The following is a 24,097-nucleotide window of genomic DNA, read 5'->3' as shown; positions in this document are numbered from 1 at the left end:
ATTAAAAATTAATTATAAAAAAAAAATACATATTAATTATAATAAAAATAACGTTATAAATAAATAAATATTCATGGATAATTGTGAGCATGCAATCGTCCCTAAAGTAAAACCTCTGAGTGAAGCCAAGCGTATATAGTGACTCGATCGATCGCTGCGATGGACTCAGAGGTACATGCACGTACATATGTGTACTGATGTAGTCATATACATTTTTACACACATACATTCTTCACACATAATATATACATACAATACATACATCCATACATATGAATACTACTACTCATATATTTCTATACAGCTCACACTTAACACGTCTTTCCCTTCTTTACTCCTCCACACCGCACTCGATGCTCTATAGTTTTGAATTAGTGGTCAGAATCTTTTTAATCATCAACTGAAATTCACTGCAAATTAGTAGATAGTCACTATTCCTCCAGCTATAAATATACCACTAATTCGACCAGTGGTATACTTATATATATCTGGTTTCCAGTGCATATTCACTAATTCGCAATAAATTTATTTACCGAGAATATATAAAATAATAAATTTATTTATAATTTATTAAAATATTTGATTGAGTTGTTTAAAATAATTTTAATTAATAAAAAATTTATTTTGATTATTCTTAATAAAATTTTAATGTCGATAATACTAATAGTCTGATCACCCGGTGAGTTGACGTGGTAGGTATAGATATACGTGCTTCTCCACTTAGCATTTATATTGGCACGCCAGTGGCGTGAATAGATAATCACCATTTTACCATGCTCGGTTATCTCAACGTCGGTTTATAATACTAAGACCAGTTATATTCGCATAGCAAGTTGAAAGAAACGACTACGTAAGATTTTAAGTAGTATAAAATCATTTACCAGATGTAATACTTTTTTTTTTAATTCAACACTACTTTTTCATTTACCGCAAATGAATAATCTTTGTGGCTACTGTTTTACGTATAAATTTATCCTTAGGTGTAACTTTTTTTTTTTTTTAATTTTTTATTACATCGTGTTACTTAACATTTATTCTTGTTAGCTATTAATAATTCCTTGCTATCAAAAGATTAATTCAATCAATTATCGTACTGCATATATTTATAAATGTTATCTATAAGTGTATAGATATATTTACATATATTTTAATTAAATAGATAATACAGTAATAATAATTATAAATTTATTGAATATAAACTGGTATAGTTACTATGTCCCGAGTCAAAAAACAAATTCTAGTTTGGATCGCAAAAAATTCAATTCCTTTGATCTTTTATTTACTGAACGAAAAATGATACGATATTGGCACTCTAAATCCTCAGTGAGAATTATGAGGTCTAAATGCAAAATCTTCATCGGTTTTAAAATTTAACCAAGCTCTCAAAATCCTCAAAAAATAAACTATCGTTTTCTGGATTTTGAAAAATTTCGAGTTGAAAAAAAATCTGAGTACTTACAAAAATTTATGTCAAATAAAATATATTCATTAATTTATTATTATTATTATTATTCGTTTTTATATATTCCTGAACAAATTTTTGATAGGTCTCAAAAATTTTTTTTTTTAAACATTCTAAATAATATAGACTACAATATCAAACATTTTGTCCTCAACAAATTTTTGTATTTTGATTGAAAAAATGTATGTAGGGGAGCCTGGGGCACGAAGGCCCCCCTGGGGCATAAAGGCCCTCTTCAAAAATTAGGTAAAATTTTTTTTTTTATTTTCCGTCAAAGTATGACCTTCATAATGTTTTTAGTATATTTTAAGTCAATACGTGATATGAGGGGCAAAACGGACAACTCGAAAAAAAAATTATAAAGAAAAAATTATTTTTTTTTTATTTTCCGTCAAGTTAATTTTTTTGTGACAATTTTTTTTTTTTAATGGTCCATTTTACCTCATACATCACATACTGGCCTAAAACGTCATAAAAACATTATAAAGGTCATAACTTAACGGGAAATAAAAAAAAAATTTTTGTTGATAATTTTTTGGAGAGGAGGCCTTCGTGCCCCAGAAAAAAACAAATTTTTTTTTCGATTTTTTGCAAAATTTCTACTTATTCTTTCGATATCGACGGAAAATAAATGAATTTTATGGTTAAAAGCCACAAAAAGAAAAAACCGGCTTAAGGGGGCCTTCGTGCCCCAGGCTCCCCTACACGAAAAAAAACAGAATACTAAAAATTAATAAATAATAGTAAAAAGTAGAATCTGTTATCAATAATTAGTACTATTATGTACTTAATACAAAGTAGTTTACTACTTTTTGTAGATTCCGAAAAACTACTATCAATTATTTAAAAAATTAAGTAAATTTTATTACTTTTAGGTTTAAATTCGTGATTTATTAGTGAAAGTTAATTAATTTATGGCATAATCTATTAAAAAATAATGATTGGTCAAATTAAGAACTGGTATCTTAGATACTGATTTTTCCGGCTGGAAATCGCAAAAGTTACAAACTTTTATTTTATAAATTCGATATCACTGATCAATTATTAGCTTAAAATATCATTTATTCATCATTAAAAATTAATTTACAATATACATAAATCGAATAAGTGGTAAATGATAAAATGAAAAATTAGTATACTAGATACTGATTTTTTGCTAATAAAAATACCGAAAACTTTCAACCCTTATTTTATAAATTCTATCCCATTGATTAATAATTAATATAAAATATTATTTATTCGTTATTATAAATTAATTTATTATATACATAAATCGAATAAGTGGTAAATTTTTAAAATTTTTCTATGTTTATTTGAATAGTAATAAATAACTGTAGATACAAATTTATCAATTCTTTTTCATATTAATTTTAATATACGAAAGTACAAATTGTGCTTTTTTATGTGTATCAAATTTCAATACAAATAATAGCCATTTTGTAATATATAATGATCCTGGTTTGATATTAGTATACAAGTATACTAATTTTAAGTGAACAATAAACTACAAACTATTAAAATTTTGAGCATCATTTTTTTTCGCGTACTAAATTTTCTTTCGGTTAACTATTTTCTCATTAATCATTATATTTTTTTTGAGCGGATATAAATAAAAATAAATATTAATTTTTATTTGTTATACTTTATAGAGGTTCTGGTAAAAAGCTGCGTAGTTTAACGTATAAATTTATAATATAAGTAAGAAGCCAGTTTAAAACATGATGTGCAATGAAGACGTGACGGGTTTCTATATTGACGCTGGTGTGAGTGTGATAATCAAAGGGTTGCAGCATACTCCTGGCCTCCTTCTCTATTTCTTCCTCCCTTGCCATCAGAATTTCTCTTCTCTTCTCTTCTCTCGTTTTTTTAATGCTTTTTTTTTCTTCATTTCATCCATCTCACTCAAATTATAACTCGTCTACTGTAATTCTGTCTCACTTGCCCTTACGCTTGCACCTTTCTTTTGTGAAGAGCGACTGAAGAGCTACTGCCCTGGTACTCAAGTACATCACACATATGCATTTTATGTGTGTGCAATGTACTCGCATGTATTATGATTTTACATACGACTTTTTAAAATGTCCATATAGTTTGTACCGAATGAATTTTATGGAATTTTTTTATCGTATAAAAATTTAATTTATTATGGTATTAATTCTTATTTTTTTTCTATCATTCATTTTTAAATAATGAAAGAATTTATCTCCGTAGAAAATACTAAGGTTAATGGAATTAAAAAAAAATGTATTGAATTAAAGTAAGTTAAAAGTAAAGTTTCATTTTAAAAAATTATATGAATAAGCCTTGATTTACCGAAAAAATAAAATAACAATTTTTTTACTAATTAACCAACCGGTAAAAAATAAAAAAAATTCAGTGAATTAATTACCTTTCGACATTAACTTGATCACCTATTATGACGCATTGAGAAGTTAGTTATTGGGTAAAGTAGATGTACGTAGAAATTCCCTGGAGAAGCAACCGTGAAAGCGAGTAGAACGCGCGAGAGCAACGAAGTAGGAAGAGAAGGGCGCCTGTGGCGTAGTTGGCGGCCAATTTATCAATGCAAATACCGTTGGTGTCGAAGGGCGAGGCTGAAAAGGGGGTAGTATGCAAATAGAAAGCTGTTACGAAACTCCTTCCATCACACTTTCCTACCTTTTCTTCATTTTGCACTCTCATGTAGTAAGTCTCTTTTTCCTTTTACTTTTACGTTCTTTCGTGTTCCTACGGGATCTAGAATGTATTCCTCACTGTTGTATATATATATATATATATATATACCTCCCTACTTTTGACATCATCATCGCACCATTTGTTTTATTTTTCTTCTATATACATAAATCTGCATACACATGAGAAAAAAAAATATATATATATATATATACATGTATATATATTAGTCGAAAAAACGTCACATATAGTGGACGCACTTTTTATGTATATCACTCAGAGACGCGAGAATACTCGTATGGATTCTCACATGAGGGGGTGAAATAGAAAAGTGTGAAAGGGTTGGTGAAGAGTACAAGTTCTATCTCTAACTTTTTTTTTTAATCTTCTCTCACTCACTCTCTCTTTTTTTCACTCTCTATCTTGACGCACGTACATTCACTCTTGAGGCTGCTCATTCAGTCTATGAACTTTTTTTCTTTATTTCTGTCTTTTTTTTACTCCGTTAGGTTTTTACCATTTTTTTTTTTCTCTTTTTTTTTTTTACCTCCGGGGCGAAATGGAACCGCGTGTAAGACCACTTTCTGCACGCAAGGTGAGAAATATTTTCAAAGTAAAATACACTTATATATTTAGAGTAAAAATCACTTCTTTTTATATGTATATATAAACAGAAAAAAAAAATTGTACATTAATTTTTAAAAATAATTATTTACATCCGTAAATAAATAATTTTTATTTTTTCCGAGTTAAGTGTAAAAATAACAAGTAAAAAAATTTGATGGCTTGAATGTGTCTTAAAAATAACGATACAGTTTTAAAAGATAATTTTTTTTTTTTTTTCGTGACACGTCTTTTCGTTTGAGAGTCTATTGAAGTGGTTAAAAGACCGTGCAAGCTTGACTAATCTTGGCTTTGAGTAACGTTGGTCACGGTGTCCTTAGGGCCCCAACTCCTGGGTTGAAAATGAGAGGAGGAGATCGACCGTGAGGGAGCTACTCCGAGTTCTTGGGCCCCTTTCAAGGTAGCCACAGTATAATTTAGGCGTTTATGGCTTGCCAAGAACAAATAATAATTTAGTGGGCGTCTTGGCGCGTCGCTTCGCCATCCTCATGCCCTCGTCACGGGGCCTTACGTCTCTTCTCGTATCATACCTTTCATGATTTTTCAACATCGTATATATAAATAATACGTGGCGCCAGCCAAACTTCCACCGTTGCCTTATCTCCTGTGGTTTACATGGGCCCCATCTATATGGGTCCCACTCTCGACTGACTAGTGTATCATCTCAATGATGATCTTTTGAATTTAAACCTAGCGGTTGTAATATACATGAGAATACTATGGCGTCTTCCATCCACGATCCCAAGTTACATTATAGGTCTTCTTATTAGTCTAAAATCATCTTTAGACTTGTTTCTCCTCATAACGCCTTCTTTTCGAGGTGTGAGAAAGCCACCGTGTCTAACGGGTGGTCTAAAAGTTTTATTAACTTGACATTATTTTCATTTTTAAATATTTTTCATACTACAATTATCTGTCAGTATTTAAATTAAATTTCATTTTTTTTTTTAATTTAAAATAATAACTCAGTTAATAAATTAATGTCTTATATTTAACATCGTAACAATCTTTGGCAGATGGCTAAAAGAAGGGTCATACTTATTTAAATTCTTGAAAGAGAATCCTGGGGCCTGATTAATTACTTTTCTGATATATCTCATTATTCAAATCATGTATACTTTCCTATGAAAACATTTACCTTATTTTAAGCATTTATAATCATATATTTTAATTTACAAATACATTAAAAAAATAAATTGACATCGCTTTGTTTTCACAAGTAGTATTTTTTTTTTATTGGATAAATGATTTTTTTTTTAAATCATTTGTCTGACTTTACAACATGATGTATATTAATTGAAAAATATCCCGTTTGAATTTTCATGCACTAGCTCAAAATTTTTACTAATGATTTTTCAAAGTTTTGTAATTTATTTAAGATCGTGATTTTTTTTTTTTTTTTTATCAATTTGACGTCAAATAAGCAAAAAAAAAATCAAAGCAATTTTTTAAAGTCATAAAATTTTTTACAGCTCTAATAATATTTATTTGTTACTGTTAAATATTTTACATAAAAAATAAACATTATATTTAAAAACTTTCTCGTAAATAACAATGAAAATAACTCTTCTCCATGAAGAAAAATGCATTTACTTTTAGCCTTGTAAAGAAATTTATTGCTCGTTACAAAGTCACAGTAGTCTAGGTAATTGTTTTCTCATTAGCAAAATTAAGAACCAATTATTCGTTAAAATATGATATATATATTTTTTAAAATTAGAAAAATAAATTTAACTCACTCAAGTGCCATATATTTAAAATAGAGTACGTAGTTATTTTGTCAATATTTAAAATAACTATTCAAAATAAATGCCTACACAACCAGAAAGAATAATAAAAATAAATAAAAAAAAAATTACGAAAATTAAAACAATTACCACTAAACGGCAATTTATTTGAGCATCGAGAAAAAATATTATTCAAATGAAACGCAATTACCGTTAATTATTTCCGGCATTGAACAGCACTAGTAAATATATATACATATATATTTATTTAAAAGTAAAAAGTGAATGTTTGATGTGCGAAATAGTTTATTTGAATACAGTTTGATTTAGTGTAACTTGGTTTTGATCTATACGACTACAGTGTGTAGTAACATAACCCTGGCGTTGAAACGTATGCGATTGCATTTTCATTTCCGTCGTCGCTTTATGTTTGAGGAAAGACCCTTGTTGAGTGTTCTATCGTATATACGTATATGCATGCGTAATAAGCTCATATATGTATGACACCCATCTATATATATATATATATACATTGATACAACCACACGTGGAAGGTTACCCTCAATTTTTTTTTAACTTCCTATTCATGATGACCGACTTTGAGTGTTTTTTTTTTTTAAACATCTCTTGCCCGCTTTTATTCCTACCATTGGCTAGATTAAATCGTCGTGGACACTTTTAGTCAAAAGCAAGGTTAATAAAAAAAAAAAATTTTTTTTTTTAATAACAAGGAAAATAGTCTGGTCGTGACTCGGAATTACTGCGTTTCTGCATGACTCTGCAGGGGTTCTTGTCCAAAACGAGAGGACGATAATGTGATGCTAGTGAGAGGAATAGGTAAGAGAGGACAAAGATAAGATAAAACAAGAAAGAGAGAAATAAATAAAAAGGTAGGGAAGAAATAATAAAAAAAAATAAAGACTGGCGACTATCGGACCCTTATCGTCTTGCTCATCTCTCTTTAGTAAACTGGACGTTGCAATATGTTGCATTGAAGGTTCAGAGCCACATATAAGCTCAACCCTAACTGCTTTACAACGATCGTTTGTACCGATTTGTTAAACAACAGTCTAGAGACACGCCGACTCTTTGTTACCTTGTACTGATCATCTTTCTTACCCAATTCTATTATATATTATTTCATTTTTTACTGATAAATTATTTATCGTAATATATATTTATATACGTGATTTGTTTTTATATAAATAAATATATAATTTTAATTACTTGATAAATTAAACAAAATTCTTAAATTCATTAACTCATGCAATGAATTTGTCGTAAATTATATGCATCGGAATAAATATTGAGCAAAGCGCAATGAAGTGAATTATATTCTGATGCTACTGCACCAGAATTTAATTATCTCTCTGTCACTAATGATCTCTGCGATAAATAACAATTTAGTCCGATTTATTGACAAGATCTTTATATATTCAAGTACACGCTCTATAACGATTGTGATGGTTGTTCCACGCTAACATTAATGAGCATTTATTATCTGACATCTTGTTCACAAATAAATTTTATTTATTTATTATTTTATTTTTGTCTGGCTCGAAAATTAAAGTCGCTAAATTTAATATTTTTCAATAAACAAAATTGTTGGCATATTTATTAGATTAACATTAATATATAAACATTTTAATTAAAAATATAAAATCATTTCATTAATAATTCATTTTGATAATCAAATTTATTGAATCGTCATTAAAATTGACTTTTAAGAAATTTAATTTTTATTTTTTTGCCCAATCTTTATATTATTTAAATATTCTATAGATATTAAAATATTAACCCATAATAATTTGATGAAATTAACTTCGTCTATTATTTATTATTTACTTTATTATTTTTTTTTTTTCATCTATTTAATAGTCGGGACTTGTAGGCTATTAAAACTTAAAATTGTCGACACCTTGTGTGAACAAAATGCCTATATATATACATATATATATATACATGTATATAGTGAACCTCCTCGGGGTTCCATCAGCTTCTCTTTTCTCTTAGTCTGATCATCTTCGCGTCTTGTTGGCGCCTCATTTATATTATACGCTTTTGGATCTCATAAAAAATGAATGATCGTATAATATGCTGGCGGAATGTTTATGATTTTGTAATTAGAAATATTTTTTTAACTGATTATATTACGAGTCATTGATAATATCTTCAATAAAATACAAAAAAAAAAAGTTGCAAAATTTTTTTTATTATATTGTCATGTAACTAATTTTTGATATCAAATTTTATATTAATTAAATTTAGTCTATAATTAATTGTAACTGATACTAAATTTTTTTTTACAAAAACATTTAAGTAGAAAAGTTTGTGGGGGTTTCTCTGGTGGTGAGTAAAAAAGATGAATCTCGAGGATGTTTTTGCTGGTGCGGATAATCCGGCTTAGAATCCTCTCGAGTCCACCGAGGCATAAATGAGAATTTGGCTAGCGACATGATTATACATATACATGCTCCCTTTTTTTTTTTATTTTCGCTCTTTTGCCCTCTCATCAATTCTCTCTACTGTCACCTATTTCGCGCGACTCTTCGCGCCGCTATTGAAACTTAAACTCGGCCAACAGTGGGCAGATGCTCCTGAAAATCTCTATTGAGACTTCATATACCTCAAGGCGGCACTATTTCATTCATTTTCCGGTTGAATTTTTATTTCCTGGATTATTTTATAAAAGATCCTCTTTTTGTTACATCCGTATTCATACATATATATTGTATCTATATCCACATGAGAATTTTCTCTTCCAGTAGTATAATCCACATATAGTCAAGCTGTGAAAAAAGTAATTATTTAAAAAAAAAAATTCATATTTTGATGTAGTTATCTATTTACGGTCCCATTAAAATTTACTCCATTCGTGTGCTGAATGTAAAAAGTGGTCTATACTTGGAATTAATATTAGAAATATAAACCACCCTATTACCAATTAATTCTTTGCGTCAACTGGACAATTTAATTATCTCGTTACCTTCGATTATTTCTCTCTCTTCAATTGTAATTTTTTTTCATTCTATTTTGTATTTTCTATTCGTTGTCACCATACTTTCCATCTGTTAAGCTTGTCACTGGTTGCTTAGCATTTTGGTCTTTACAAATAAAACACTAGGTTTCTAGTTGGAAGAAACGCGACATGGATTCTCAGGAATAGGGTGAGTCAAGATGGCTGCCGTCGGACTGGTTAAATAAGTCAGACTTATACCAATAGTGTCATATGTAGTTCTCATTTTTACTCCATCTTTAAATGGATTTGGATAAATTCAAATATTAATTTTTGTGTTTCAATGATTTATAAAAATTCAAAAAAGAAAATTTTTTTTTATTAGAACCATAAATTATCAAGTGATTTATTTACTAGAAGTTTATCTATGTAGATATAGATGTATTATATATAGCTAATAAGTTTACTGTAAAAAAAGCGATGTCAAAATGAACTGACTAGGGTGTAGTGGTGCTAATTAGCGTTGTTATCTAACTGGTGTTAAAACGGTGTACATATACGGACTATGGAAGGGTGTGAGTATGAGGTTTTAAGATCTATAAGACAGGAAAATAATAATCATGATATTTCGTTAAAATTATAAAATTATCGTTAATTGGGACAAAAATAATTTTATTACCTAATAAAATAAGTAACGTCACTTTTATTGAACAGAACAAATCACATAAATTTTTGATCACATCAAGTTAAATACACAGGAGAAAAGAATTATTTATCCCAAATAAATCAATTTTTGATTTTTTTTTTTTCTCGATGACAAAAAAATATATTTGGTACAATTAAATATGAGAGTTGGTTCAAATAATTTTGTAATTTAACTGAAAAATATACATTTATTTGGTGCAAATAAATATTTGATTCCTTGAGATTAATATAATATATTTGTGGTAAGTAAATGATATATTTGTGGTAAAGATATTAAATTTGTGGCGAATAACGGATATTTTGGCGCTTCTTAACATATATTTGAAGCACATGGTCCAATAAAAATTAATGTCACCGCTGATGTTAATTATATTATTTCGAAGGGTGATTTGCATATTATTAATTATATCGATGTTGCAATGAACAATTGAAAGCTAACTTTAAATATCTTAAAAAGTTCATTGTTTACGTCACCTCATATTTATTTGCAGCAAATGGATCATTTTTTTTACCACAAATAAATTACATATTTCACGCAATTAAATTGCTCAAATATATGATATTTTTTTCATAATTAAATATTTATTTGGCCATATCCAAATATACGATATCTTTCCCTATAAAAATGAACTTGTGAAATTCACTGCACTGTAAATCAAAGTGTTTTAAATTAAAACACTTTGATTTACAGTGTGCGAATTCGTGGATAGTTACTATTTTTGCAGCTATACTCTCTAAACATAATAAGTGAAATAAGTGAATATTCACTAAATCTGAGTTCCAACCGAACCACTTTTTGAAATTAGTGATTCGGTTTGCACTTGGAATTAGCGAATATATTCACTTATTTTCACTAATTCATGTTTAGAGAGTAAGTTAGGAACAATACTATAATTATTTTCATTATAACTCTCGAGTTTCCCATAAGGTAATAACTGATTTAAATATACGGAGGAAAAGAAATAGTAACCATTGCTATATAGAACAGTAATCCAGTCAATACAATAAATTATTGTAAAGCAAAATATGCTTTTTTACTATACTTAGTTGTTCGTCCAATATCCTCATTGACTGGATTACTGTTTTATTATGCATCACTGCTTTTTTTTTCCACGAAGATGATAAATCAATCATTGATAATTTTATTTTATCTTTCTCGCTGATTTAGTTTGTGACGAGATTAGAATTATAAAAATTCGTTTCTTATATTTTATAGAATAACATTAACATATTGTGAACAAATATTCTTCAAATTTCTCTAAATTGGTAAATCTGTAGTATCATTAATTTTTGACACGATAAAAATTTTCTTCTTGTCTTTTAAATACAATTCAACTTCTGATACTTTAAAAATAAAACTACTTTTTTTTAACACCGGGGAAAATTTTTACATCACTACCGGTGTTATTTTAACATCGTTTTTAGAGTTAACTTTAACACGGATAATCTTAACACCGCGATAGCGTGAACTCACACCGGTTATTTTTTACAGTGCTAGCATATATATATATATATATATATTTTTAATTGACATATGTTTGAATTATTAATTACATTGTAATTCGACAAATGTAACACGCTTCGATTAGAACAAGACATGAATACAATAAAAATAGTTACTGTATGATAATAAATATATTATAATTATAATGCCTGTATTAATTATATGAAGACATAAGGCGTTCTAATCTGTGTGTAAATATTGATCCGGGATCTAGGCAGATGTTTCCACAAATGAAGTTCCGAGTTTCCGGTTTGGATGCCAAGGCCAAATACATCTTACTTCTCGATATTGTTGCAGCCGATGACTACAGATATAAATTTCACAACAGGTAGACTATTTGCTGGTGAAATATACAAGACAATAAAAAAACAAAAATCAAATTACTACATTGCCTTTTGGATATTAATTTACCAGCATCTTCGTCCGCCATTTATAATGGTGTTTGTTAATAAAACAAAATAATTAAATAAACACAGGAATAAATGTATTTTTTTTTTTATAAAAAGAAAGTATAATGTATAGAATATTTAACAGACAGTGGACGAAAGAAATCAACTAATTGGCAATGTTGTTTTCTTGCAATTGCAAATTGTTCGCAGACGCATGTTTCCCGCTTATAAAGTGAGGGTGTCCGGTTTAGACAAACAGGCTAGCTACATACTTCTGATGGACATCGCGGCATCCGACGAGTGCCGATATAAATTTCACAACAGGTGATTATTATTCGGATGAAATAATGTTGTTTTTTAAATATTCAAAATTAATCGAGTTTTTTTTATCTATTAAATTAGTAAACCCCTCGTGTTGTAAACGTGGAGCGTGCGCTGCGAACAATTCCTCATACACGTCGAAAATTATTATTTTCTTTTGAACAATTTATTGTAATTGGCAATATAGATATACCTTTATAAGAGTATATAACATGTCATATGCATATTATGCCCAGTAAATATAAATATTTAATTAATTAATAAATCGCCACTAACAATTTATAGTTTTATGATAATAAGACTTTATCATCATTTGTCAAATTCTGATAATATTTTTGTAAGCAAGTGAGGAAGATCATTTTTTCGACTGGTATGGGGATCGCAAGCTCTGACAATCGACGATGGAGATGAAGAAAAATAAGTTTATTATTATATTTTCATACTAGACTCATTTTTAACCCTGTGCAGTAAAAAATATTTTTTTGGCGCATGAAATTTTTTCTCACCCCAAGAAATTGTTGGTATTATGAATTGAATACAAAAATTTTCTTGGAGCACGAAAAAAAATTTCTTGCCTTAAGAAATTCTTATTTTTTTGTGTAGTAAATGTCAATTTCGACTTTGTTTCAACTTCTTCTGAAAACAAAATTTAACATTGCAATAGTTTGAAAAAAAAAAAAAAAAAAAAAAAAAAAAAAAAATTTCTATAAGAAAGTTTAAAATTTAAAAATAAATTGAGCTCTTGGTTTTTAAATTGGGGAGTATACTAATTAAGACATTATAAAAGTCTATTAAGTTGGTAAATGAACACATTATTAATTTTTTTTTTAATAAATTATGAATGAATACTTTAAATAAAATATTATTATCTTCATCTTCATCGCGTTTGGCATGTGTAATATTAGTATTTTTTTTTAATTATAAATGTTTAAAAAAACATGATAATTGACAAGTTTAAAAATAAAAAGTCATAATTTTTTATATTAAAATAATTAATTTTAATTATATTGTGAATAAATTCGATTAAAAGTAATTTAAGATTTATTTTTTAACTTCCAGTGAACATTAAAATTTCTAAATAAAAAACGACTTTATTGATCATTATCACAGTACATAATTTTTTCATAATGATAACATTTTTATTTTATCAATTAATTTAAACTACAAGTAGCAAGTTTGAAAAATTAATTAAAAAATATTTAACTGGAAATTAAAAAAGTATAAAAATGACTTTTTATTATAAAATTTTTAAATTGCCATGGGCTTTAATATTTATATAAAAGTAATAAACAAATATTTTTTAAAAATACGTGACTAAAATAAATTTTTGAATTGATACAAACAGTAGGTGGATGGTAGCCGGAAAAGCGGATCCTGAAATGCCGAAGAGGATGTATATACACCCAGACTCACCAAGTAGCGGAGAACAGTGGATGCAAAAAGTCGTGAGCTTCCATAAACTCAAATTAACCAACAACATGAGCGATAAGCACGGCTATGTAAGTACTGTACGTAACGCAAACCAACCAATCACTTACTACTAGTATTAAGTAATTCCTTATACTAAGCCTCATAGTTATTATAAAGTTAGACTTTAAGTATATAGCCTACTGGTCTTATTCCATCCAGCACATGATAATTGCTTATAGTCTGATTAAACTGCAGTAAATTAAACTATAGCAACACAATTTTCTTGAGTTTAACATCTAGAACAAATCCAGATTAAGTTATTAGGGTTAAATTAAGTAAGAGGCTTGACAATTCTCTTCCGTTCTCACATCCGTTTCAATTGGCTCCTTTTTTTATGATTATTATTATTATTATTATTATTATTATTATTATTATTATTATTTCTTTTACTGAAGTTTGGAATTTTAGCTTATTCTGGGGTAGTTCTGGCAAAAAGACAGCCACCACCCGGGTTAACATGAAGCCTCCCTCACCGACGTCCCCGCGAATCCCTTTTGCGGGTTTGTCGGCACCCTTTGAATCATCTTGCATCGCTGGCTCGTGAAATCTAGTCCTCTTTTGCTCAACCTCGATGTCAATGGCTGCTGGCTGGCGACCGAGCAGTGTGCGTGGCAGCCGACCTTTGTCAGGCCACTTTTTCTCAGCCTCACTAGCTGCCCGTCTTATTCCTTTCTCTTTCTTCATTATTCTCCTTCTTCTTTTTTTCTTCTTCTCTTTACCTCTTCCTCATCTTACTTTTTTCTTTTACCAGGTTACGTTGTTGTCACACTCGTTTTCTGATATTTTTTTTTTTCCGTCCAGCACAGGGCTCACGATGAGTGTACATGTGCTTGCTCTCTTCTTTTCTTTATGAAGTTTCTCTTTCTCTCTTTCGTTTAACCTCCTCATCAATCTCTCGTCTCGGCTTGTTTGCTCGTTCATTCGTCGAGCTAATGTGACCGCGAATGCTTCACCTACATTACATTGCATAGACTAATATAAGACAGGAATATAGGAGAACCAGAAGAGCAAGCTGGATAACCAACAAAAAAGCTTTTTTTAGGAGACTTTTATAAGACTTATGATCCTTTGACATCCAGATTGTTCACAGACCCATAAAATTAAAAATGAACCCTTCTATACGGCTAATAGAGATACTTCACCTGGTCCCGTTGTGATGATCTCTAAGCAGGAATCGGCATTAGCTCGACTCTTACATACATGCACCTATTTATTTCGGGCGGATGCTTATCCTTTATCCGTTGAAGATTTTTCAATGTACCCTAGTCAAGATATTCCTTAGGTTTTTATTAGGTTTGACTTGGACCATACATACACACATACTACTTACATTATTTTTTTAAACTCACTCTTATTTCTATTCCTGGTTAACTGAAATCACAGGTTTTTGCAAGTGACCTTCAAATTAATTTAAAAGTCACTGTATCTTGAAATTCATTAGTGAACAGTACTGACGTAGTCAGTGAAACCTTACTGATAGATGACCACTGTACATATAGATTTGATCAGTGATATACTGAAGGCTATTTATCAATCAAAATTCACTGTTTGTCAGTATTTTTCACTGATGAATTTTAAAAGAGTTTCTAATTGTCGAAGACATCAACTATTGTATGGATAAGTCATTCCTCTGTTAATGACTAACAAAATTTTTACTGTGATATAGTTCTTTGAATCTATAGATAGATTTAATTCTCATGATAACAGTCTCTAGGTACGGTAATTTTATCAGTCCATAGAAAAGAATTTTGACCCAAGAAATTTTTCGCGTTATGAATAGAAAACAAAAAATTTCTTACGCCAAGAAATCTTTTTTTCTCGGTAAAACAGCTATAGCTTGAGTTTATACTTTGCTGTTTATTAGGAATCAAAATAATGTTTTGTTTTATGTAACTTTGTATTGGAGTCAAGGGTTCGCGCAAAATATGTCGAGCATTGTAAACAATGTAATTTTTCTTTATATTTTTTACCCGAATGGTTTTAAAAATAGTGTTGTGTCTCTTGTCTTTATTGGAAGATTCTCTTCTCGGTACGTTTATGTAGAATGTGGTCGTCCATCCACTTCAGGGACACAAACAGTGATGACGATGTGTTTGAGAATGACAAACAGATACTTTAAAGAAACGAACCAAAGGGACGCCGACATACGGAATAAGTAAAGGTGAATAAGGCCAGTTAGAAGATTCACAGGAGCATAAAAGATGAGAGAGTAAAATACGACAGCTGCTTCCGTTTAAAACGTTACCACATGTTATTGTGGCTTCTCTTTAGTTACAGGTATTTTCTTCTAAACATAATAACAGATAAAATAAAAGCGTAGGCGCCACTTTTGCTCTAATTCTTATATGGGAATAAGGGAAATCCCAACACAAAACCTATTTACACTACTCTGGGTACTTAAATTCTTATTTGATCTCCTGATGTTTTTCAAGGACGATAATTGCTGTCTTTTTAAGTACTATTTTCTTAACATTTTACTTCATCAAACATTTCACCCTCATTATCCCTTAGGGTTTTTAAAATTCTTAGTCATTTAATGCTTCACATTTTTTTTCAGCAACGAATTTATCTTTTATTTTCTTAATTGAAATTTGTTTAAAATTCCAAGTTTCTGTAATTGTTACTCTAACTTATTGAATATATACTTACGGTAGCTTCTCTAATTTATTTTTCTAAAAAATTTATATTTTTGCAATAGCTAAATTAGATAGACCTGTAACCTTATAATACCACTTATTAATAGGATGAACTAATTTCAAAAATATTATCAGTAAGAATTGGCCGGTCAATCTCAAAATTTTTCAATTTCAAAATCTACACACAAAAAGACATGATAGCTTGGCCTAATAGTATTTTTGCAATTCATAAAAAATGCCAAAAAGTTATTGATTTTGAATTTTGACTTTCCTTCTGGATCCTTTCTTTTCGTGTAAGTGTTAAAATATATAAGAAAAACAATAATATACATAATTAATTTTTATAAAACTTTTTTTTGATTATTTTTATCGAAAAATCAGTGGGATTTTATTGCAAATCCTATTAGAAATTTACCGAAAATAAAATAAACGTATTTTTACAATTAGTAATCCTTTCAAAAAATTAACAGTCTCTATTTCGAAATTCATAGAAGCTTACTGTTTATATATTATAACCTTTTCGAATATTAATACCAATACCAGGTGTTTTTGAAATAAAAAAAAAAAAATATTAACGAGAATCTCAAAGATAAAATTGTAAAGCGTATTATCAGAAGAATATCTTTATCTTCAGTAACGTGTTAAATTTCTGGTGAGAAAATAAATACTAAAGTGTATAAGGAACAATAATAATAGCGAATGAGATTTTCAACAATTGAAAGAGCTGCATACATGCATACATGCGTGCACGCAAAATGGATGTAGTGGTTACCCACAAAAACCCAAATTTTGTAACATTGTTGCTAAAAGATTCCTTTTGCATTGAGATGCATAATAGCTTAGTAACCAACTATGCATATATAACTATAAATATATATATATATATATATATATTATGGAATACATTCATTCCACTTGATATATGTAATACCCTTACGTATGCACTTCGCGTGGGCACGAGGGTACTCGTCTTGCTTTATTACGTAAAATCGCGTGCCTTAGACGAGGAGAACCGGCACCGAGACAGTAGGGAGCCATTTTGGCTGACGCTCTCTAGAGTTTTCTTTGACGCGTTCGAACTACTATACACGATGATGGGTATCAAGGTGTGTTCGTGCGCATCCAAGAGAAACGCCGATAGCTCCCTTATATAGCTTTATACCATGTAGTGATTTGCGTCTGCGCATTATTGTCATCTAAATGTTCATGCGCGTATTGTTTTATTGTCCGAATATGATATGTATACATGAAATTACATTATCAAATAGCACTATATACATCCTGGATAATAATTACCAGTTAAATTTTTAAAATTTGCTCTTTAAAATTTATTTTTTCCATGGGAAAATGATGCATCAAAAATGCACTTTACTATTTTCAATTTATCATCAATGCTTAATATTTTTATTTATTTATTCGACAATAATAATGAACTTTGAATAAAGTTATTGCTTTAATAAATTACTTAAGTCATGAAAATAATTAAAAATTTTTTTTCACGCCAATCGTATCAATTGTGTGGAAAATTAATTAAAAATCATATGCATAAATGTACACATTGAAAAAAGATTCATCAGTGTAAGAGAAGAGTGTTCAAAATTCAAGTACTAACGTTTTCATACTTTTGAGTGTTAATTCAACACTCTGTTATCTTGCTTGACCAGCTTTGATCGTGTACCTGAAGATCGGAACGTTTTTCGCAAAATGAAAATAAAAAAACGAAATGGAAAGTAAATAATCTACTGGATTTAGATTTCCTAAATGTTTCGCATAAGCGCTGGTATGTCAGCTGAAAATTGCAGCTACCCCCAATTACCTCTAGTCACTTCTAAGCAGTCAAATTACATGAAATTTTTTCATTTTTGCTGCGCAAAAAACGTTCCGATCTTCAGGTATATCTTTAATCGATTTATTTTTTAACACACAAAAATGTTATTTTATTTGAAAGTAACACTTTTTAATTTATACCTGTGTAACTTTTTCTACACTCATAAAATAACAAATAAATAAGTGTAAATCGCTATTTGTACACACGAGATGTGTATATTTTGGCGACTTTTTATTTATAAAGAAGAAATAAAATAAATAAATGCAAAAAAAGAAACAAATATATATTACAGCTTTTTTGTGCATAATAGTTGCTGTAGTTATTAATATATACTCATATAATAGAAAAAAAAACAATCGAGTGGTCGTAAAAAAACGATAGTCTTAAAGATAATTGGCAACAAGACTCATCCTGGTTACTATTATCTAGACCACATGTTCGCGTGAGTACGCAATAGATGTAGACAAGAATCGTTGAAGTTGTAAAAAGTTATAAAAAATAAGGAAATTACAAAAGAATATCATTAAAATAAATAAGTGGTGGTTAAGACATGCGGGATTAAAAGGGCGATCAACGTTGTCATCCCCTATATCAGAACATTATAATCATGTAGAACATTGAATGGTGTTATATAGATAAAATGTAAAAGTGAATGAGGCAAATGAGTTTATATATGACAAACGGAAAAGGAACAGCAAATACGTGTACGGTTGAAAAGGATAATTCGCAGGGCAATTTGCGTTCGTCGAGCGAGAAACAGGCGTGGAAGAATCCGGTAAACCGGTGCCGATCATTATAATAAATAGGATAAAGACATAACGGAATATGTGTATATTATACATTATGAAAGAACCATAATTTTATTTTTTTTTAACGCCACTTGAAAAACTTGTAAATTATAGAAAAAAAAAATTTTTTCTCACCAAAATTTTTACTGTTGAAATTTTAAAAGTGATCAAATATCTTTGCTGTTCATGAAATTCATTTCTGTAGTTTATTTATTTATTCACAAAAATGTTTTGTTTTTTTCGTTTTTGAGTTTTTAATTCTCAGTGTTATAGAAAACAAAGAAACATAATTTCACGAAGAAATTTTTACTTTATGTTTAGTAGCTTACCCAAACTATCCGATTTTATGTAATTTATTTGTTATTGTGTAGCAGACTAAACTTCAGCCAAAAAACATGTATTCAAATATACTTGATTGGAGTTTTTTTTTTTAAATTTAAAAAGTTCAGTTCGACTCTGTTCCTGTAAATTAACCTTTAAAAACGATATATTAAGGGCTTGTGACAAGTTTTATGTTTATATCCTTCAAGGGGTGATAAAAAAAAATAGTTTTTTTTTTGATAGTCAATACTTTTGAATATACATTAAACAAATTGTATGTTAAAATTGATCTTCATACTTGTTTGTGTTGATTTTACCATAAATTTCATGTTAGAATCAACATAACCGGTGTGAAATGTGTTTATGTGTAAACTTTGGCCAGAAACCAAACAAATATAAAAAGGATATAAATTAATACCTTTTATTTTATTTTTACTCTATCAAAGTTTATAAATTATTTGAATAATATTTGTAGATATAAAGGTAATTATTCGTCCTAGCTCCAATTTACTTACAATTGTATAGTAAAATTTATTATGGGTTTGATTTTTTCAGTGCATAAACTGTTTTTATAGATACAGTCCTTACAATGATCCATTGAAAGGCGTCATTCAATGTATAAACGTAGATATTTTTAGCGAAAATTACCCCAAAAGTCAGGTACTTTGGTTAATATATATTGTTGATATATATAGTGAGTTGGAATCAGTTGTAATTATTACTAATTAAATTAGATATGAATCGTGTTACACTGCACTTATAAGCTCATTAATATTAATGATTGATTGATGAAAAATAACACTGGCACTGGTAGTGATGATAGACGTATTATTACATGATAACTCGCGTGATCTGTCGAGACACATTGTAATATAGACAGGAGGTAGTTTGTTAACGTAATGTAAACACGAAGCGGATGAATGATTTGCAAATGATGCAGTTGAGGATTAATGTCGATAAGCATATAAACGTTAAGAGACTTCTATCACTATACAGTCATAATTAATTTTTAATAATGCATACTATTAGATAATTCTAGATTATAGTGATCATTCAATAATTTTAAGTGTTTTCTCAATTTAATCCTATATCTTTAATGCTCAAATTAATAACTATAAGATTGTCAATGCATGAGTGCAGTATAAGATGATATGGATTTTAAAAATCTATATATTTAAAAGAATCATATATATCTGATAAAGATTTGCGAGCTAAAGGAAATAAAATAAAGTATATATGTTGATAATATGAATTAAATACTTGTTCTCTGTTAGCCGCGACGATAAAACTCACACAAAATAAAATAAATAAATAAATAATTATAAGTAAAAGAGTATGAGGTGGTGATTAGTCGAAACGAGTTCCGGACATGGTGACCCAACGGCCTGTCAAACCGTTATCTCCTTTAACGCCTCTCTTCACGACTACCCAACGATTCTCGTTAATCATTAAAATAAAACTTAGTGGTTGTGTGTATACTTAAACGAGTAAGAACGAAGAATTAAATTGAGTTAAAGAAAAAGGATACAGTTTAAAACTGCTATATATATTTATATTCATTGGAATATTATGAAAATTTAAGTTGCCTTGAGATTTTTGAATAAAGCTTTTGATCTTTGGTACGAATCTCATGAGACCGCTGGTGCGATGAAACGATCATAAAACGAAGCTTTAGAGACATGGATATATTTCATCAATTAATTTATTCATCGTATATACCTTTTGCGGTCTAATTGAATTGATCAAAGCATACCGAATACTTGATCGTGATAATAAATATACTACGTTGAAATTAAATATATATATAAGACGGTGATCAGTATTCATATTTTTCGTGTGAAAAAAAGAGAATGTAACATTAATCTTTCGATGTTTTATATATTATCTTTTTTTCTTTTATTTCTTAATATTAATAAAACATTATACATAGATATATATACATATACACCAGGGTAATAAAACTAAAATATCTTTATGGCTTCGAATTAATTATCTCTGAGCACTTTACTGTTTGTCTATCTCTCTTATTGTTGGTTGCTCTATACATCTTTACGTATATATATATATATATGTATGTATATATAATTTATGGATATATACATATATATATTAGTCCATAGACGACGGATTTAGACGAATCGGAAACACGGTGTTGGAAGAGATAGAGCGAAGTAGAGCTCACAAGGACTAAATCCTCTTTAGGGGTTGGCCTGAGCAGTTGTAGGGGATGGTACAACTACCGCAACGCGCATTTCAGTTTAATAGATTCGAACAAGCCGTAAGACGATCCCAGACAATCTATCTTTCACTTGTGAGCGATCCAATTGAGACCCCAACGACCGCCGGCTCTGATTCAACATCCCTTCGATATCAACAAATACAGATGCTACTGCATCAGTGCTCTGATGTGTACTTATATTTGTATATGTATGTGAATTTCTCCTCTATTTCTGACCGTGTCTTCATGAGGGTCGAATGGAACACGATCAAACACTCTTCATCCCCAAACTGATAGATTCCTCAGCTTCATGTGTATCTCAATAAAGCGTAATGTTATACTTCTGTATGCTATATATACATATATACTAATACCAACTTATATATGTGCAAGAAAAGGTTCTTTCACATTTAAATAAACGATCCTATTAATATTTAATCTATTCTTCCCTTTCCATTTTATTATTTGGTTTTTAACGTTGAGAATTAATAACGGACGAAAAACACTATTATGATTTCGAAAAAGACTTGAATAAAACCTAAATCAAAATAAGAACATGTCGGAAACTAAAAAATTTTTTTTCCTTTAAAAATTCGTATTCATATGGTCAAGAATAAGATAGAGCAGTTTGCTTACAACAGTGAGTTTAAATTTTGAGAAAAAATTTCTTTGTAGTGTGCTCGTAATTTTCAAGAATTTTTTGCTTTTTCAATTTCTTGATTCTCGAAAAAACAACGCTCAAAACTGACTGCATTGTCTCACTCGGTCAACTTAGCCGATCCTTTTCGATACCGCCAATATTAATCATTTTTGAACGAAAAAATTTTTTTTCCATTTCTAAAATACTCTTCAATTTCGGCCTGCATACTTATACGATTCTTATATGTTGTTCAATTTTGTCTCGGGTTCGCCCGTACCAGATATTAATTATTATTAAAATTGCTAAAACCATTTAATTACCAAAACAATGAATTTTGAAAATCGATCATTAGGAGCAAATATATCACCTCTTCTTTACACTCTATTAAAGAAATTAATCGAACTTTCTTTACGAAAAGAAATGTCAAGTAAATATGTCTATGCAGCATAGTAATAATTAGATTACTCTATAGTTTGTGTTACACCATTCTTATGTGACTGCTTATACAAACTATAGAGAAATGTAAATACTACTATCCTACATAAGCATATTGATATTTCTCTCCATGTTTGTTGCAATCATGTTAAAAATGAGAATTTCAACAAAAATTTTTCACGAGGCAGAATTTTTTTTTTGTAAAAACAAATTTTTCAACTTTCGTTATGCTTTCAGAAAACGCTGAAAAGTTTTTATTCAAATTTTACATTTCTAATTACATCTTCTATAATTATGTGACTCAAATGATAGAAATTTTCATTAGAAGGATTAGTCTTACAAAACAGTTTGTTTGACAGATTTTTTTGAAGCTACGAAAATTTCAGTAATAACAATTAATTAATAATTTTAAAGAAAAGTGGAATTAAAAAATTTGGTTCAGCCTTAAACATGGAACACATAAACACGTGTGTTAATGTAATGCATTTGTAACACTCTTGGTTTTAGAGGGAATTGTTGCCACCTCTTAAATTATACAAACTTTTTACTATATTTAAAGTAATTTGAAATATGATGACTTCATTTCTTCCAGACGTTCCAACATCATATTGCAATATATATATATATATATATATATATGTATATGTATGTATACATACAAAAAAGGATTTCTTGATAGAAAAAATTTTTCATTGCCCCAAGAAAATTTTTATTTGCTTCAAGAAATTTTTAGTATTATAAATTGAAAACAAAAATTTTTTGAGACGAGAAAAATTTTCATGCGCCAAAAATTTTTTTTTCTGTATGTATATGTATACATATATACATATATGTATATATATGTTCAAAAATCTGGAATGTATGTTACTACAGTCAGACTCTATTTTGGTTGTTTTCTGTACATTTATACCAGCGAAGACTGAATAGCCGGGTTAACGAATTTACTGATCAGTCACCCTGTGTGATATACGTATGTAATACATTCTACATGTGTTATACATCCACGCACATATACGTACACGTATCAACACATAAAAACTCATCTCTCAGCGAGAGGGGAAAGCAGAGGGCGTATCTAGAGGCGGGCGTCGTCCCCACCGCGGTATAAAATGCGCACAAGCTGTTGCTAGTCGCGCAAATGTTCGCGAACATACGATAGTGTAGTGGGGGACATGTATGTGTTTACATTATTATTGTTAAAAACTTATTTTAAATTTTTTAAAACTTCAAGTTAATTTTTCTACTCATTTATATGTGATTATGATTTGTCGCTAGTTTTTTTATGAATCATTTGAATTTTTGTTACCTCAATTATTAATTTTTTCAATTTGGCTCAATTTAATTTATAATTTTTTAATTTTGATTCATAGTTATTTGTATTCAATTAACTTGTAAGAAGT

The 24,097-nt window shown here is 29.1% G+C and overlaps 1 protein-coding gene across 5 annotated transcripts in view; it reads left to right on the top strand.

Annotated features, from left to right (window-relative positions):
• Nucleotides 1–24,097, top strand: part of LOC103575814 (optomotor-blind protein) — a 93,299-nt gene that overhangs the window by 24,406 nt on the left and 44,796 nt on the right. For 2 of the 5 annotated variants that reach the window (XM_008555764.3, XM_008555766.3), the window contains 2 exons: nt 11,866–11,979; nt 13,707–13,869. In XM_008555764.3, coding sequence (XP_008553986.1) covers nt 11,866–11,979; nt 13,707–13,869 — 277 coding nt within the window. Of the gene's footprint in view, nt 1–11,865; nt 11,980–12,250; nt 12,365–13,706; nt 13,870–24,097 lie in introns of all 5 variants that reach the window. The other 3 variants (XM_008555769.3, XM_008555765.3, XM_008555767.3) reach the window with 3 other exon arrangements.

Source organism: Microplitis demolitor, chromosome 1 (genome assembly GCF_026212275.2).
Source record: "Microplitis demolitor isolate Queensland-Clemson2020A chromosome 1, iyMicDemo2.1a, whole genome shotgun sequence".
NCBI lineage: Eukaryota > Metazoa > Arthropoda > Insecta > Hymenoptera > Braconidae > Microplitis > Microplitis demolitor.
The sequence above is the reverse complement of the archived record's forward strand: the minus strand, read 5'-3'. Positions and strand labels throughout refer to the sequence as shown.